Below are 14097 nucleotides of genomic sequence, written 5' to 3'. Positions count from 1 at the left end.
AAGGAACAGCGATACATTTCCAAGTCAGGATGGCAAGTGGCTTGGAGGGGAGCTTCCAGGTGGTGGCATTCCCATTCTTCTGCTGCCCTTGTCCTTCTAGATGATAGTGGTCGTGGGTTTGGAAGGAGCTGCTTAAGGAGCCTTGGTTGACTTTCTGCAGTGCATCTTGTAGATGGTACACACTGCTGCTACTGTACGTCAGTGGTAGAGGGAGTGAGTGTTTGTGGAAGAGGTGCTAATTAAGCTGGCTGCTTTGTCCTGGATGGTGTCAAGCTTCTCGAGTGTTGTTGGAGCTGCACTCATCCAGGCAAGTGCAGAGTATTCCATCACACTCCTGACATATGCCTTGTAGATGGTGGACAAGCTTTGGGGAGTCAGATGGCGAGATACATGCTGCAAGACTCCCAGCCTCTGACCTGCTCTTGTAGCCAGTGTTTACACAGCTAGTCCAGTTCAGTTTCTCGTCAATGGTACCCCCAGGATATTGATAGTGGGAGGATTCAGCAATGGTAATGCCACTGAATGTCAAGGGGCGATGGTCAGATTCTCTCTTGTTAGAGACAGTCATTGTCTGGCACATGTGTGGCGTGAACGTTACTTGCCACTTGTCAGCCCAAGCCTGGATATTGTCCAAGTCTTGTGCTAGGTATGACTCCAACCAGCAGAGAGTTTACGCCCGATTCCCATTGACTCCAGTTTTGCTAGAGCTCCTTGGTGCCATGCTCAATAAATGCTGCCTTGATGTCTCGCTCACCTCACTCTCACCTCACCTCTGGAGTTTAGTTTTTTCCTCCATGTTTGAATCAAGGCTGTAATGAGGTCAGAAGCTGAGTAACCCTGATGGAACCCAAACTGAGTGTCAGTGAACAGGTTATTGCTAAGCCAGTGCTGCTTGATAGTAGTTGATGACCCCTTCCATTACTTTACTGGTGATCGATAGTAGATTGATGGGGCGGTAATTGGCCGGGTTGAATATGCCCTGCTTTTTACATACAGGACATAGCTGGACAATGTTCCACATTGCTGGGTGGATGCCAGTGTTGTAGCTGTACTGGAACAGCTTGGTAAGGGGCACTGCAAATTCTGGAGCACAAGTCTTCAGTACTATTGCTGGAATATTGTCAGAGCCCATAGCCTTTGCAGTATCCAGTGCCTTTAGCCATTTCTTGATATCACGTGGAGTGAATCGAATTGTTTGAAGACTGGCACCTGTGATGCTGAGGATCTCTAGAGAAGGCCGAGATGGATTCACCCACTTGGCACTTCTGGCTGAAGATGGTTACGAATACTTCAGCCTTTTCTTTTGCACTGAAGTGCTGGGCTCCTCCATCATTGAGGATGTTTGTGGAGCCTCCTCCTCCAGTAAGTTTAATTGACCACCACCATTGCACAAAGAGAAACAAATCAGCAAATTCACAGTTCACAGCAACTGAAATCAGAAAGTTGAGGGTTTTTAAAGAAACATAAAAATAGGACAATAGAAATAAAACAGCTGCCTAACATATAATGCACAAGGGACTCCCAAGGTTAAACTTCTGGCTGCTGATCAGGTGACACACCCAAGCACCAATTTCATGCAAACTGTTGTCCCTCGAATTTGTTTACCTCACTTTCACATGGAATTACTTGTCTTAAGTTGCAGTTGTATTATGGCGTTAGCTAGAAAAGCCTTTGGCAAGATGTTGATAATATTAAACTGCAGTTCTAAGACAATTACAGAAGCATTAAATTAAAAATTTCCACAACATTAACTTCAAGTAAGAGACGTCTACGTGATTCGACTAATTAAAAAATTTCATACCAGTTTTGAAAAATGTTGCTAAACATCAATGTAAATCTTTGAAGAGATCCTTTTAGAACCAATGAAACTGTTCGGATTTTGCTCAGATACTCATTCTAAAACCCGATACTTATATTGAAATTTAAGGCACTTTTATTTTGAATACAGATTACTTTTAAGTGCATCTCGTGACAGAAGTGACAGTATAACTCTGAAAACCACGAAGTGCACTACTGTCCAGAGGTGTAAGGCATCTCAGTTTGAACCTCAAAGTATTCAGCATAAATCAAATCTGCAATGTAGCTAGTATGAGCATCATCTAAAACAAACCAAAATGAAAAGCTTGGCAGAACTTATTCAATTACAAGACAATCAAGACATCAAATTTTAACATACCCCAAAAGACCAATGTATAGGTTAGATCTATGTTAATCTCAAATTTCAACTAAAGTCCTAAAACTACTCTAATTCCCAGGGCAATCAAATGTAAACATGAAAACACGGAAGGCTGGTGTCAGATATTCACTTAAGATAACTAAGTTTTGTAGATGAAAGATATAAATTTAGTGAGGCATTACCTCTAATTGTTATTTTGTTTGCTCTATGCCATGTGCACTTTGGGTCAAACGTTAAGTTTCTTTTAAATTTAAACTGAAACGTTTGAACCTTAGTGTCTGAACTCTCCCAACACCATGTCATTGCCTGCCTTTCTCCACCCCCACCCCCCCGAAAAAAAAAGTATCCTTACCGTCAGTGTGGAGCAAAAGACTGTTTTCCGTAAAAATGTCCTCTTCTGGCCCTTCAGGCCCTTGAGGCTCTTTCACCTGGGACATCTGCCAAGCAGCTCACTCAGGCGCAGATGCCAGAAACAGAATCAGCAATCCTGAGAAAAGGAGAGAGAGAGAAAAAATCTCATAAGTACCAGCCAGCAGATTTTCTTTTAAAAAAAAATCAGTGTAAAACAGCACATTCTATTCATTCCAACTGGGCATTCATTTAATTTCGAAAACTGCTTTTATGTCTCCACTGCAAGCCCATTAATTGAATTGCGCCAACAGTTGTTTCAAAATCTGAAGAAATTAACAATATACATGAAATGTAGATTATTTTCGTTCAACAACAGCTCAGAGGAAACAGTACATTATTTACAAACAGTACGGGATGAAGAGGCTCGGTCCTATATTTTCTTTGGGTTACGTACCTGAAAACCATCCCAGACCCAATTGTATGTTTTTCGAATGTTAGCTGATTGCATTAATTAACAAAAAGTTACAAAGTCTCCAAACGACGCCACTCGGTTACTTTCTACAGTCCCTGCTTTACAATGAAGCAAGAATGTCAAGCTCCGACCAAACCTGCTGCTCTTACATTATTCCTCTCCAACTCATTTCTTCACTTTTCTTCACAGAGAGCCTTTTTTCCTCCTTTTCTCCCCAGACCACAATTTTCATCATTTCCGGATGCCAATGGTATTCAGCGCTGGAATGAAGCCACGAAGAGTGTGGGATACCCGCGGGGTCCACTTGCCCGTCGGTGAACAAGGCTTCAACGATAAAAACCAATGGGATCTGTTATCTCTATATTTCACTCTTCGTTCAATCTGATTTATGTGCTTTTCAATCATTTATTTCCTTTACATGCAAAGTTGTAGTAAAATATATTTCTATATTTAAGTTAAACATTCAGAGTCGTCTTTCTTTGAAAAAGTCCCAGCCCGAAAAAAGGAAACATTATTCAGGTTTAACACACAGATAGTGCAAAACAGCTGAATCATTTTCGGTTTAAAATGCTGCGTGATAGCCTGATGCGCATTCTGGCTGTTACAGCAGCCTGATAAGTGGCTCATATCGGTTGACGCCCAGTGGAACTCAAGGCCCAGAAAGTAAAGGGATTGAGTTTTGCTCTTTCACTCGGAAGTTCAGCAGGAGCACAGCTAACAAAATTACACCGGGTGGAACATGTGGCTATTGATAGAAAATAACTTTTCCACTCAATGCTGCACTTCAAAAGTATGCCGCTGCTATGCTATTTAAGTTAGAAAACTATACACGCCTTCGGTGAACGATGCCTTTAAGCATAGGTCACAATGACCCATTCAAAATTAAAAGCTCACCAATAGGAAAAATTTCCTCTGTCAGACCGTATTAGCAATATTGTAAAATTGAGGAGTTTCAGTTTTTAGTAACATCCTAAAGTATTCTAAAAGACCAGATGCACAATTTTACAAAAGTAACTATCAAAAGAGGTGTTTATGTTATGGTTATGAAGCTGCAAACAAATAGCAACCAGAGGGAAAACCCCACACCCAACCCACTCCCAGGTGGTGAATCAAGAACTTATATTGGCTGAAAAGCAATATGATCGAGGTGGGAATTGAGTGTTATGGATGGACAGAAACAAAAGTGTATTTGAGATGACAATCAGATCAGCTATGATTTTATTGAATAGTGGAGCAAGGTGGAAGGACCAAATAGCCTACTCCTGCTCTTAAGTTCTATGTTGTTAGAGGAAAATTAAAAATGCTAAAAGTGAACTCTGTAAGAATTTACTGAAGAACACTTAAAATCTCCAAGCAGACATGGCTGCTAAACATATTAAGAGTTGGAGATTGTCTGATGAACATTGCACAGCCTTGAGAGTCAGACTGGAGATACAGGAAAGGACATAAATTAGATTAGGTGTACTCCCCTCTCATTTATTAGGGAAGGGGCAGGTGGTTTTAGCTTTGATATGGGAGGACATACAATAGACAAAGAGGGGGGCTTTGATGAAACACAAACCGTCTTGAGCTGTGAGAACCAAGGTTTTTGCGTACGTGTTTTAATTTTGATTGTATAATATAATTATGTGTACCTCCTTTAGAATAATTGGTTAGCAAAATCACATGTTTATGTACACAAAAGGATAGAGATAGCATGAGACTGGTGTGTCAGTTACCGATTGGATGTATTCAAAAGTGCTCAAATGTATTATGATAAGAAAAAGTACAAAAGTAATGAAATGTAATCACTCTGGGAGCTGTGTCTTCATTCTTAGGAATGATTGCGGCTCCCTTGCATATGCTTGAATAAAACGAGGTTAAAGGAAGCCTGAGTCTCTGTGGTCACTGTGTGATTGGGGATTGTAACTTCTCTTCAACTGGCCTATGTGGTAGTTGCTGGATTGGAGGGGGTTCCTTCTTCATATGTTCTAGTACATTATAGTAGCAGGACTAAGATCTCACACTCTATATTCTTATAATATACATAATATCATCATGGCTAATTGATAAAAGTTTAAATCTGGACACTGACCTTTTAAAATGGCTGAAGTTATGTCTGTCTGTGACCCTCAAACAATAAGACATTTGCACCTTGTTATCTCTGAAGAGACCCAACGACACCCCCTGTGGGCTGCAGAGAACAAGTTCAAAGGAAACTATACAAAGGCAATCTGCATTTCAGTACCCAGGCTGACCAATCGGAGTCTACTCCAGTCAAAGAGTCCTACAGTCTTCCTTTAAAATCTTAATGGCTGGGTCTTTTAGCAATCCCAGGGATCCAGGTGAGGAATAGGTGTCCTTTGTCAAAGGCAACGTAGAGAGATGGGAGTCATGTGACATGAACCTTTAGCTGGGAGAACCAGTTATGTTGTCTTGCTGTACTGCAAAGCTCAGTCTGCCATCTTTCCATCTACCAAGCAGGAGTACAGAAAAGGGGCTCTGTCCAGCTTTGAATGCCTGGTGCCATCTTCAATGTTTCGACTGGAACTTATGTACCATTGCCTACAAGGCTGATTCATCTCTGCATGCCTATCTCATCATGGAAGTCAAATCAACTGGAAAAGTGAATTGTCCAATGTTCAGCCAGCTGACCTCTGTGAAGGAATACACCTTGAACTTTGATTCTAGACTTTGGGCTCATGTGAAACAATAATTATTTTCTCTGTAGTCTTTGCCCTGTAAATCATTCTTTCTCTATCCCTCTGTAACTGTATGAGTGAAAAGGAAGCAAGTTTGAGTGTGTGCAAATAAATTAACCCTTTGAGTTCATACTATCTCAAGTTTGCTGTGGGGGTCATTAATAGAAATTGGATCACATTAAAACTAAGGGGTTGGGAAATAGGCCACCACTTATAAAGAGGGAAGAATAATCAAAACACCTTTCTGATTACATATTAGTGGTGAAAGGATAAATCAGGGCTGGTTCAATTAAATTCCCTCCTTTCCTTAGCTATTATAAAATAAAATATTTATTTCACCATCTTAATCTGCTCTGCTCTTTTAGAAGAGCTCCACCACTGTGATAAAGGTAACTTCCTCTCCCCTTTCATCAAGGCAAGACAACCCCAGTAAATATTCTCAGGACACATTTCAAAACAGCTAGCTTCTTTCTTTATTATTTATTCTTTCATAGAATGTGGGTGTCACTGGCAAGGCAAAGATTTGTCACCCATCCAGTCTTGAATTGAGTGACTTGCTAGACCATTTGAGGGGGCAGTTAAGTTACATTGCTGTGAACCTGGAGTCACATGTAGGCCAGACCAGGCAAGGATGGCAGACTTCCTTCCCTAAAGGACATTAGTGAACCAAATGGGTTTACAATAGTTTCATGATCACCATTGTTGAGATTGGCTTTTCAATTCCAGATTTTACTAACAATACAAATTCTACCAGCTGCCATGGTGGGATTTGAACACACAGACATCCTAGACATGTCCCCAGAGCATTAGCTTGGGTCTGTGGATTACTAATCCAGTGATATTATCACTATGCCACCATCTCTTTCATACAACCTCTTTTGTTCCTGTATCATGATTTAAAGTTTTTTTGGAAAAGTTTCCTTTAATACTATATACTTGATAATGAGCTACAGGAACTGGCCCCGGCCCTTAGGCTGTCCAATATTAACTGCAATGTCACTGCTGTGTCACATTTAACAAAGTAAAAAAAAAAATCCCATAGCACATTGCAGAGGGAAGGATTAGACACAGAACAGGGATTGGGAGGTTGGGAAGAGATGTTTGGAGGTATGGTCAAAAGGCTAAATTTTGAGGACACTTTTGAAATAATGCGACCAAAATGAGATGATTTCAGTGTTGATAATCTGAACTTGGAGAAAGTACGGTTCATCTATGATTTGGTGTTCGTTAGAAGGCCAAAGAGCACAGCAATAGCTGAGGGTGGCAATGATGCGATAAAGCTGGGATGCAATTGAAAAAAATCATGGAAACTAACTCCATGCTTCAAGAAGCAGCATATCTATGATGAAGAGGGAGGGATCCTAGAAAATTCCAGAACGACCATTTCAATGAAGCATACAAGATTCTGAAAGGGCTTGACAGGGTAGACACTGAGACGTTGTTTTCCCTGGCGGTGTAGAACATGGGAACACAGTCTCAAGATAAGGGGTGGTTCATTTAGGACTGAGATGAAGAGAAATTTCTTCACTCAATGGTTGTGAATCTTCGGAATTGTTTACCTCAGAGGGCTGTTGATGTTCAATCATTGAATATATTTAAGATTGGGATAAACAGATTTTTGATTTCTAGGAATTAAGGGAATATGAGGTGCAAGCAGGAAAATAGAGTTGAAGACCAAGATCAGCCATCATCAGAGCAGGCTCGGCGGATCATATGGTCAACTCCTGCTCCTCTCTATCTCTTGTGTTCTTTAAGTTTTAATTTCTCCTTTCATTACAATTAAACAGATGCTATTACTATACGAAGATACTGGAATGTCAAGAATGGCTTCACAGTGTAATATTAATCCTATACCATGAACATAAAACCAATTTAAAATAAAACATAACATTTTTAAATGGTTTTCTGCTGCCTGTGTTGTCTTTTCCTTTCTCTATATTATATTTTCCTCAAAGGCAAAATACGGCAAATGCTAGAAAAATAAAGTAAAAACAGAAAATCCTGGAAGTACTCTAAGCATATTTGAAGGGAGAAAGATATTTAACATTTCATGTTGCGACTTGAGCTGTAGGCAGCTACCAGCAATGCACGCAAGAGACCCAGGTCAATGAGGGACCCAGAGAAAAGGTGAGTGAGGGTGAGGTGGGGGGGTCACATGAAGAAGGGAGGGGAGGGTCGGAGGCAAGGGTAGGGATTGATGTCAGCACCCCCACTCCTACCTTCCCATGCCAGGTCCCTCAATCAGAGGCACTAAGTGCCTTTGAACAAGGCACGCTGCCCTCGACCCAGTCCACTAGAATCCCACAAACAAACTCAGATAGTCAAACAATACAGCAATACCCGAGGGTGGCAATGTTGTGAAAAATGCTGGGGTGCAATTGAATAAAGAATGGAAACTAATTCCAGACTTCAATAAGCAGCATATCTATGCTTTTCGGGCTCCCAACATGGGGAGTCCCCCACCGGCCAATGGTTGAATATTAGTGGTGGCATTAATGTCCCACTTAAGGGCCCCAAATAGCATCTGGAGGGGATGGGACCTAATTGGGCTGAGGAAGGAAAGCAGTGGGTTCCCCCATCCTGCACTCTCCCACTTGATTAATTGCCCCAGCCTCCAAACTCACCGCCAGAACCATTAAATTCTGCCCATTTTACTGCATTTAAAAATGCTTCACAAAACTTCTAGTGAACTCGTCACATGAAACAGGAAGATTCCAGGCTCCATTCCTGGTATATACTCATCCAACATGTGCACACAAGTACTTCCTGAAGGACTGTGAATTAGTAATCAGGATTAGGAACGTCAGTAATTTTTGATCTCCCAAACCCAGGGATTCTGACACAGATCCTGGCATCCCTGGCATCAACCTGAACCCCAGGTCCAAAACTGTAGCATAGACAACAACTCACATTTATATAGCACCTTGAATGCAGTAAAACATTGGGCTGGATTTTGCCGTCGGTGAGCAGGGGGTGGGGCCTGCTTGCCAACGGCAAAATGATATGGGATGATGTCGGGGGGAACCCCTGATGTCATCCCGCCCCATTTAAATATTCAGGAAGGCGGGAGCACATCGAGGTCAGCTGTCCACCCGCTGACCTGTCAATGGCTAATTGAGGCCATTGACAGGATAATTAAAATAATTAAAGGCCCTGCCCGTCCAACCTTAAAGTTGGTGGGCAGGCCAGGAGCCCCAGCGGGCTTCTGAAAAAACCTGAAACCTCATCCACCGGCGGGATGAGGTTTCATATAGGATTTAAAATAACTTATTAAAGTTTCAATGAAATTTATTAATATGTCCCATCTCATGTGATATTGTCACATGAGGGGGACATGTTAAGGATTTTATTATTTTTCTAATTTTTAAAGTTTATACAGCTGTCAGCGAACTCCCTGAGGCTACACTTTGCATTTGGGGAATTCCGCCCCCCCACCACCCCCCCGCCCCCAAATCTCCCCATCCGCACAGAAAGCGCATAGCACTTCCCGCTGGATGTCACACTGGGCGGGCCTTAATTGGCCCAGCCACGTAAAATGATGGCGGGGCCTGCTTCTCCGGCGGGGATTGGCTCCCTGCCTGCCGGAGATTGGGTCGGGCCCACCCGCCAGACAGGCGGAAGATTCTGCCCATTCTCATCAGCAAGCATCATCAGGCAAAATTTGGCACCTTGCCACGTGAAGAGATATTAGGACAGGCAATCAAAAGCTTGGTCAAATATATTGGTTTTACAGAACATCTTACAAAAGGAAGGAGAAGGTAGAGAGGCAAAGAGATGTAGTGTGGGAGTTCCAGAGTTTAAAGCCCTAGGCAGCTGAAGGCACAGCTGCCAGTGGCGGATTGTTTAAACTTGGGATGCACAAAATGCCAAAACTGGAAGATAGTGGGACCCAAAAAGGGTGCATGAATGAAGGAAGTTACAGAGTTCAGGGAGGGAAAAGGCCATGGGGATAGATTCCTGACCTGTGGGGCTAATCTACCCCTTGGAAATCTTCCTCAACCAGTAAAGAAATTAAACCTTAGGTACTTCTCATCTATTCCTACTTGGTGAATCAGGAATCTCAAACTTAACAAAACAAAACATGCAGGTGTCACGCTCTACTAGATAAAGGATGACAAGCCTGAGTTTAGGAAACATGTCCAAATAAAAAAAATGTTAAAAGAATGTTCACCTTTCACAGAAATGACAGATATAATGAATTACTCAACAGATGAAAAACTCACAACTTGCTTTATTGTATTTAGAATCAAATAAAAGGATTTACCCATTTTCATTGTAAGGTGAATAGTGTTTTGAGATCTGGTGCCCCAGATCTGGGTTTTGGGAGTTTTTTTTAGTACATTCCCTTATTCCTCGGAGACAGAAATGAGATACCAGTTTTCCAGAGGTGCTTTTTTGCTCCCTCCTAATCCTTCTTTAAGCCTTAATTTTTATTATTTTTCATATTCATTCATGGGACGTGGGCATCATTGGCAAGGTCAACATTTATTGCCCATTCCTAATTGTCCTTGAGAAGTGGTGGTGAGCCAACGTTTTGAACCGTTGCAGTCCTTGTTGTGAAAATACCCCCACAGAGCTGGTAGGGAGTTATTATGATCAAAATACAACGAGTGAGGAGGAGGAAATATTGCTTCACATCAGTGCACATTCTTTACTGCCAGTAATTCCTTTGAACAGCATTTTTATATTAACATTAAGCACCTTAAGTGAAGGATAAGTGACATGCATAGGACAAGGGGAGGTGGTCTCTTAGTAGTAATGTCAAGGGACTAGTAATGCTCTGGGGACACAGGTTCAAATCCTGCTATGAAAGTAAAATTTTAAATTCAGTTAATCTGGAATTAGAAGATATTCTCAGCAATGGTAACCATGAAACCACTGTCAATTGTCATAAAAAACCATCTGGTTCACTTATGTCTTTTAGCGAAGGAAAGCTGCAGTCCTTACCTGGTCTGGCCTACACATGACTTGAGACTGACAGCAATGTGGTTGACTCTTAAATGCCCTCTGAAATGGCCGAGCAAGCCAGTCAATTGTATCAAACTGCTGTAAAACTGACAAAAAGGAATGAAACCGGATGGACCACCTGGCATCAAACTAGACACTAGAAATGACAACAACACACCCAGTCATGTCAACCCTGCAAAGTCTTCCTTACTAACATCTTGTGGTTTGTGCCAAAGTTGGGAGAGATGACCCACAGACTAATCAAACAACAGGCTTACATATTCATATTCACCAAATCATACCTTATAGACAATGGCCAGGATTTTTAGGATGGCAGGATTTCTGCCATCCAAAGAGTCAGCAGAGAACATATCCCCACCAATACTGTCTGTTGGCAGTCTTTTAATATTCCAACAAGTGTTAATTGGCTAGAGGCGGGACTTCTGCTCTTCACTCATCAGGAAGTCCCACCTCAAAGAATTGCTGGCCAATCTGATTAGCTGGCAACTCTCTAGTCCCTGCAGTGCCAGAAGCTGCAGAGCCTAAGTCCCAGGATTCTAGGACCAGGTAAGTTTGGGGGTCTCAGGGCAAACAGGGGAGCAGGGCTTGGGAGAGGGGGCTGCAAATGGTGCCAAACATGGGCCAAGGGGCTGGTGGAGCCCAGGCTCAGTGTTTTAAATGGAGTTTCTCGTCATCTCACACTGAGCAGACAGAGCCTCAGGCCTAAAAGGACAGCTTAAAGAAACCAATCCATCAGGCTGAGAGTTCTGATCTGTTTAAAGCCGGTCTGCCAGTGCCAAGTCAATTTCACAGAGTTGCTGCACTGCTTTTGATCTTCGGACAGCTTCACATTTCTCTGATATTTTCTCTGAACAGCCTGCCAGAAAAACGTGAAGCTGCCCAAAGGTCAGCAGCGGAAGCACAGCAACTGATAGTGTTCTTGCTTGAAAAATGATAAGTGTGATCCCTGTAATTTTAGAACCAATTGGATGCTGGGCTTGTGTGTTGGGGGAGAGGGGGTGGGGGCAGTGGCTGGGGGGAGGTTGGAAAGGGGGTTGGGGGGAGGTTAGATGTAGTTTGGAGAGGGGGTTTGGAAAGGGGAGTTAGAGGGGATTATGGGAGGATGGGGGATGAGGGGCGTTGGGGAAGGTTGGGGCTAAGGGGGGATTAAGGGGAGGTGGAGGGGGATTGTGGGCAAGCTTTGGGATGAGATTGAAAGGTGGGGTTTGGGGACAGTTTGGGACAGAGGTTGGAGTCGGGCTTAAGGGGGAGGTTACATGGGGATTTAGAGGGAGGTTAGCTACAGAGTTGAATTGTTTTGTAAACCTAGTAATTTCTTTGTAGCCACTCTCTTAACATCAGTTGATAGCTCTGTGATTACTCATCCTTAGAGAATCAGCATTGGGCCTCCAATTTCACCATTACTGCAGTCACTCTACTTACTGCATGCAAGTTTAATGAAAGAAAGACAAAACCTACATTTATACAACACCTTTCATTATGTCCCAAATCACTTTACAGCTAATTAAGTACTTTTGAGTTGTAGTCACTGAAATAAAGTGGGCACTGTTATCAAATAACGGAGCATGCTCGAGGGGCCGAATGGCCTACTCCTGCTCCTAATACGTATGATCAAATGTCATTCTGAATGGATGAGATGAACTGGGCTAGAGTGCCTTTGTCATCCATAATTATCTTGTGAACAGAGGGTAGAATCATGGCCGGAGTTCTATTTATGTTGTTGCTATTGGACGTTCACTGTGGTTGGGCTTTGTCGGGTGAGATTGTCAGGACAGGTGTGCATAATGGGGCTCATAGTGGATCAGTAACCTGTTTAATACTGCACATGATTCTCAAGACTCTTTTCCATTGACTTCAATTATGTCCTTTTGTCTACTTATCTATTATTCCACTCTATCTTGGTGATTTTAATGAGTTTTTGAGGAATAAAATATTGTGATACAGTTGTGTTGCGTAATAGTATTGAAAATATATTGTAGTGAGAAGCAACAATCACCAGAGTCTTCAAACTTGCTGATCAAGAAAACACAAATACAATTGTGAACCATTCACTCTTTGTCCTCTGGCCTCTTAAAAGATCTTTCACACAGAGACACCCAAGGCTCCAATGCTTCTCACCAGCAGTGAAGACCTATATTGTTCAATCATTCCACTTTGTTGCCCAGGAATCATTTGATCTTTCTACCCTGTGAGATTACTGATAAAATAAAATCTAATTACACCTCTTGTATGAAATAATTATATTGCATAATGTCATGCACCCAGGCAGAAGAAAGTCTTCTTCTACTTCTACAGAATGGAAAATATCTTCTGTAGTTTACCTGGGTTGCAAATATTGAATCTTTCCCCTGAATATGAATTTACTGTCACCTTATCCATATGGTACAATATGTAAAACATGCTAATGAGGGCTGAGGCAGTCACTAATCAGTGTTATCCTCTGCAAAGTGTTATAAATGACTAATGGGATATTTTCCTGTCAAAGTAACAATAGTGCACAATGCTGTTAAGGTAAATTTTGCACTCTCTGGTCTGTTTAATAGTCAAAGTGGACACCTATAGGATGCACACAAACTAAAACTGCACTACATCATTGCTGCTGTTAATATTAATGACCCATGCTGCATATATATTGGACAATATTTGTAACCAGATGCCAAGAATGGGCGTTATCATTTTACTTGGACCTTTCTGTGATTGCTTAGTGAATCGATTGGTAAATATTGAAAGGGGAAAAAATATCACTCATGATTGAGGGTTAAAGTGCTTGTGGGGGGTGGGGTGACGGTGGGAAATAAGGGACCCAGACACAGGAGAAGCCTATGGGGGCCCATGAATTGTCTCTCTGGCCCTAGAGGGGAGGTGAGGTCCCGTGGGCGGGTGGCGGTTGCATGGAGAGGCTGGGCAGGAGGGAGGACCTACAGGAGCCAGATATTCTGGGGGGTGCACCCAATGTTAAAAGGAGGCTGCTGACGGAGGTGCTTTCCACCCCACTTCCTGTCTAAAGCCTTAACATGGTTAATTTTCATGCCTCCTCCCCACTCCTGAATTCCTCCCACCAGACTTAAAATTGAGGCTGAGTGGGAAACATCCCATAAATGGGCAATAATTAGCCACTTAAGGGCCTCAATTGGGGCAAGGAAGGGCAGGCCAGCCTAGGCCTCAGCAATCCAAGCATAAATTTGCAGAGAGGTTGGGGCAGGCAGGAGCCCTGTGGGAAGGCTGTCTGAGAAATTTTACAGTCACCACCTGGCAGTGGGGGATAGTAAAATTCTGCCCAATGTCCTGGACACCACCATCACCATCCCTGAGTATGTCCTGTCCCACCAGCAGGGCAGACCTACCAAAGGCAGTGATACAGTTGCCCTTTGAGTCCTCAACATTGACTCTGGACCTCATGAAATCTAGCATCAGGTTAAACATGACAAGGAAATCTCCTGCTGATTACC

The 14097-nt window shown here is 42.5% G+C and overlaps 1 protein-coding gene across 4 annotated transcripts in view; it reads right to left on the bottom strand.

The window, feature by feature from the left end:
• LOC121293098 (myoD family inhibitor domain-containing protein-like) overlaps nucleotides 1-4279 on the bottom strand; it is a 101490-nt gene extending 97211 nt beyond the window's left edge. For 2 of the 4 annotated variants that reach the window (XM_041215729.1, XM_041215728.1), the window contains exons 1-2: nucleotides 3149-4279; nucleotides 2529-2663 (exon numbers count right to left, since the gene is read on the bottom strand). In XM_041215729.1, the coding sequence (XP_041071663.1) occupies nucleotides 2529-2613 (85 nt within the window). In that variant the 5' untranslated portion in view covers nucleotides 2614-2663; nucleotides 3149-4279. Of the gene's footprint in view, nucleotides 1-2528; nucleotides 2664-2981 lie in introns of all 4 variants that reach the window. The other 2 variants (XM_041215727.1, XM_041215726.1) reach the window with 2 other exon arrangements.
• Nucleotides 4280-14097: the final 9818 nt, after the last annotated feature.

This window comes from Carcharodon carcharias, chromosome 21, assembly GCF_017639515.1.
Source record: "Carcharodon carcharias isolate sCarCar2 chromosome 21, sCarCar2.pri, whole genome shotgun sequence".
Lineage (NCBI taxonomy): Eukaryota > Metazoa > Chordata > Chondrichthyes > Lamniformes > Lamnidae > Carcharodon > Carcharodon carcharias.
Note: the sequence above shows the minus strand (reverse complement) of the source record. Positions and strands in the feature narration are given on the sequence as shown.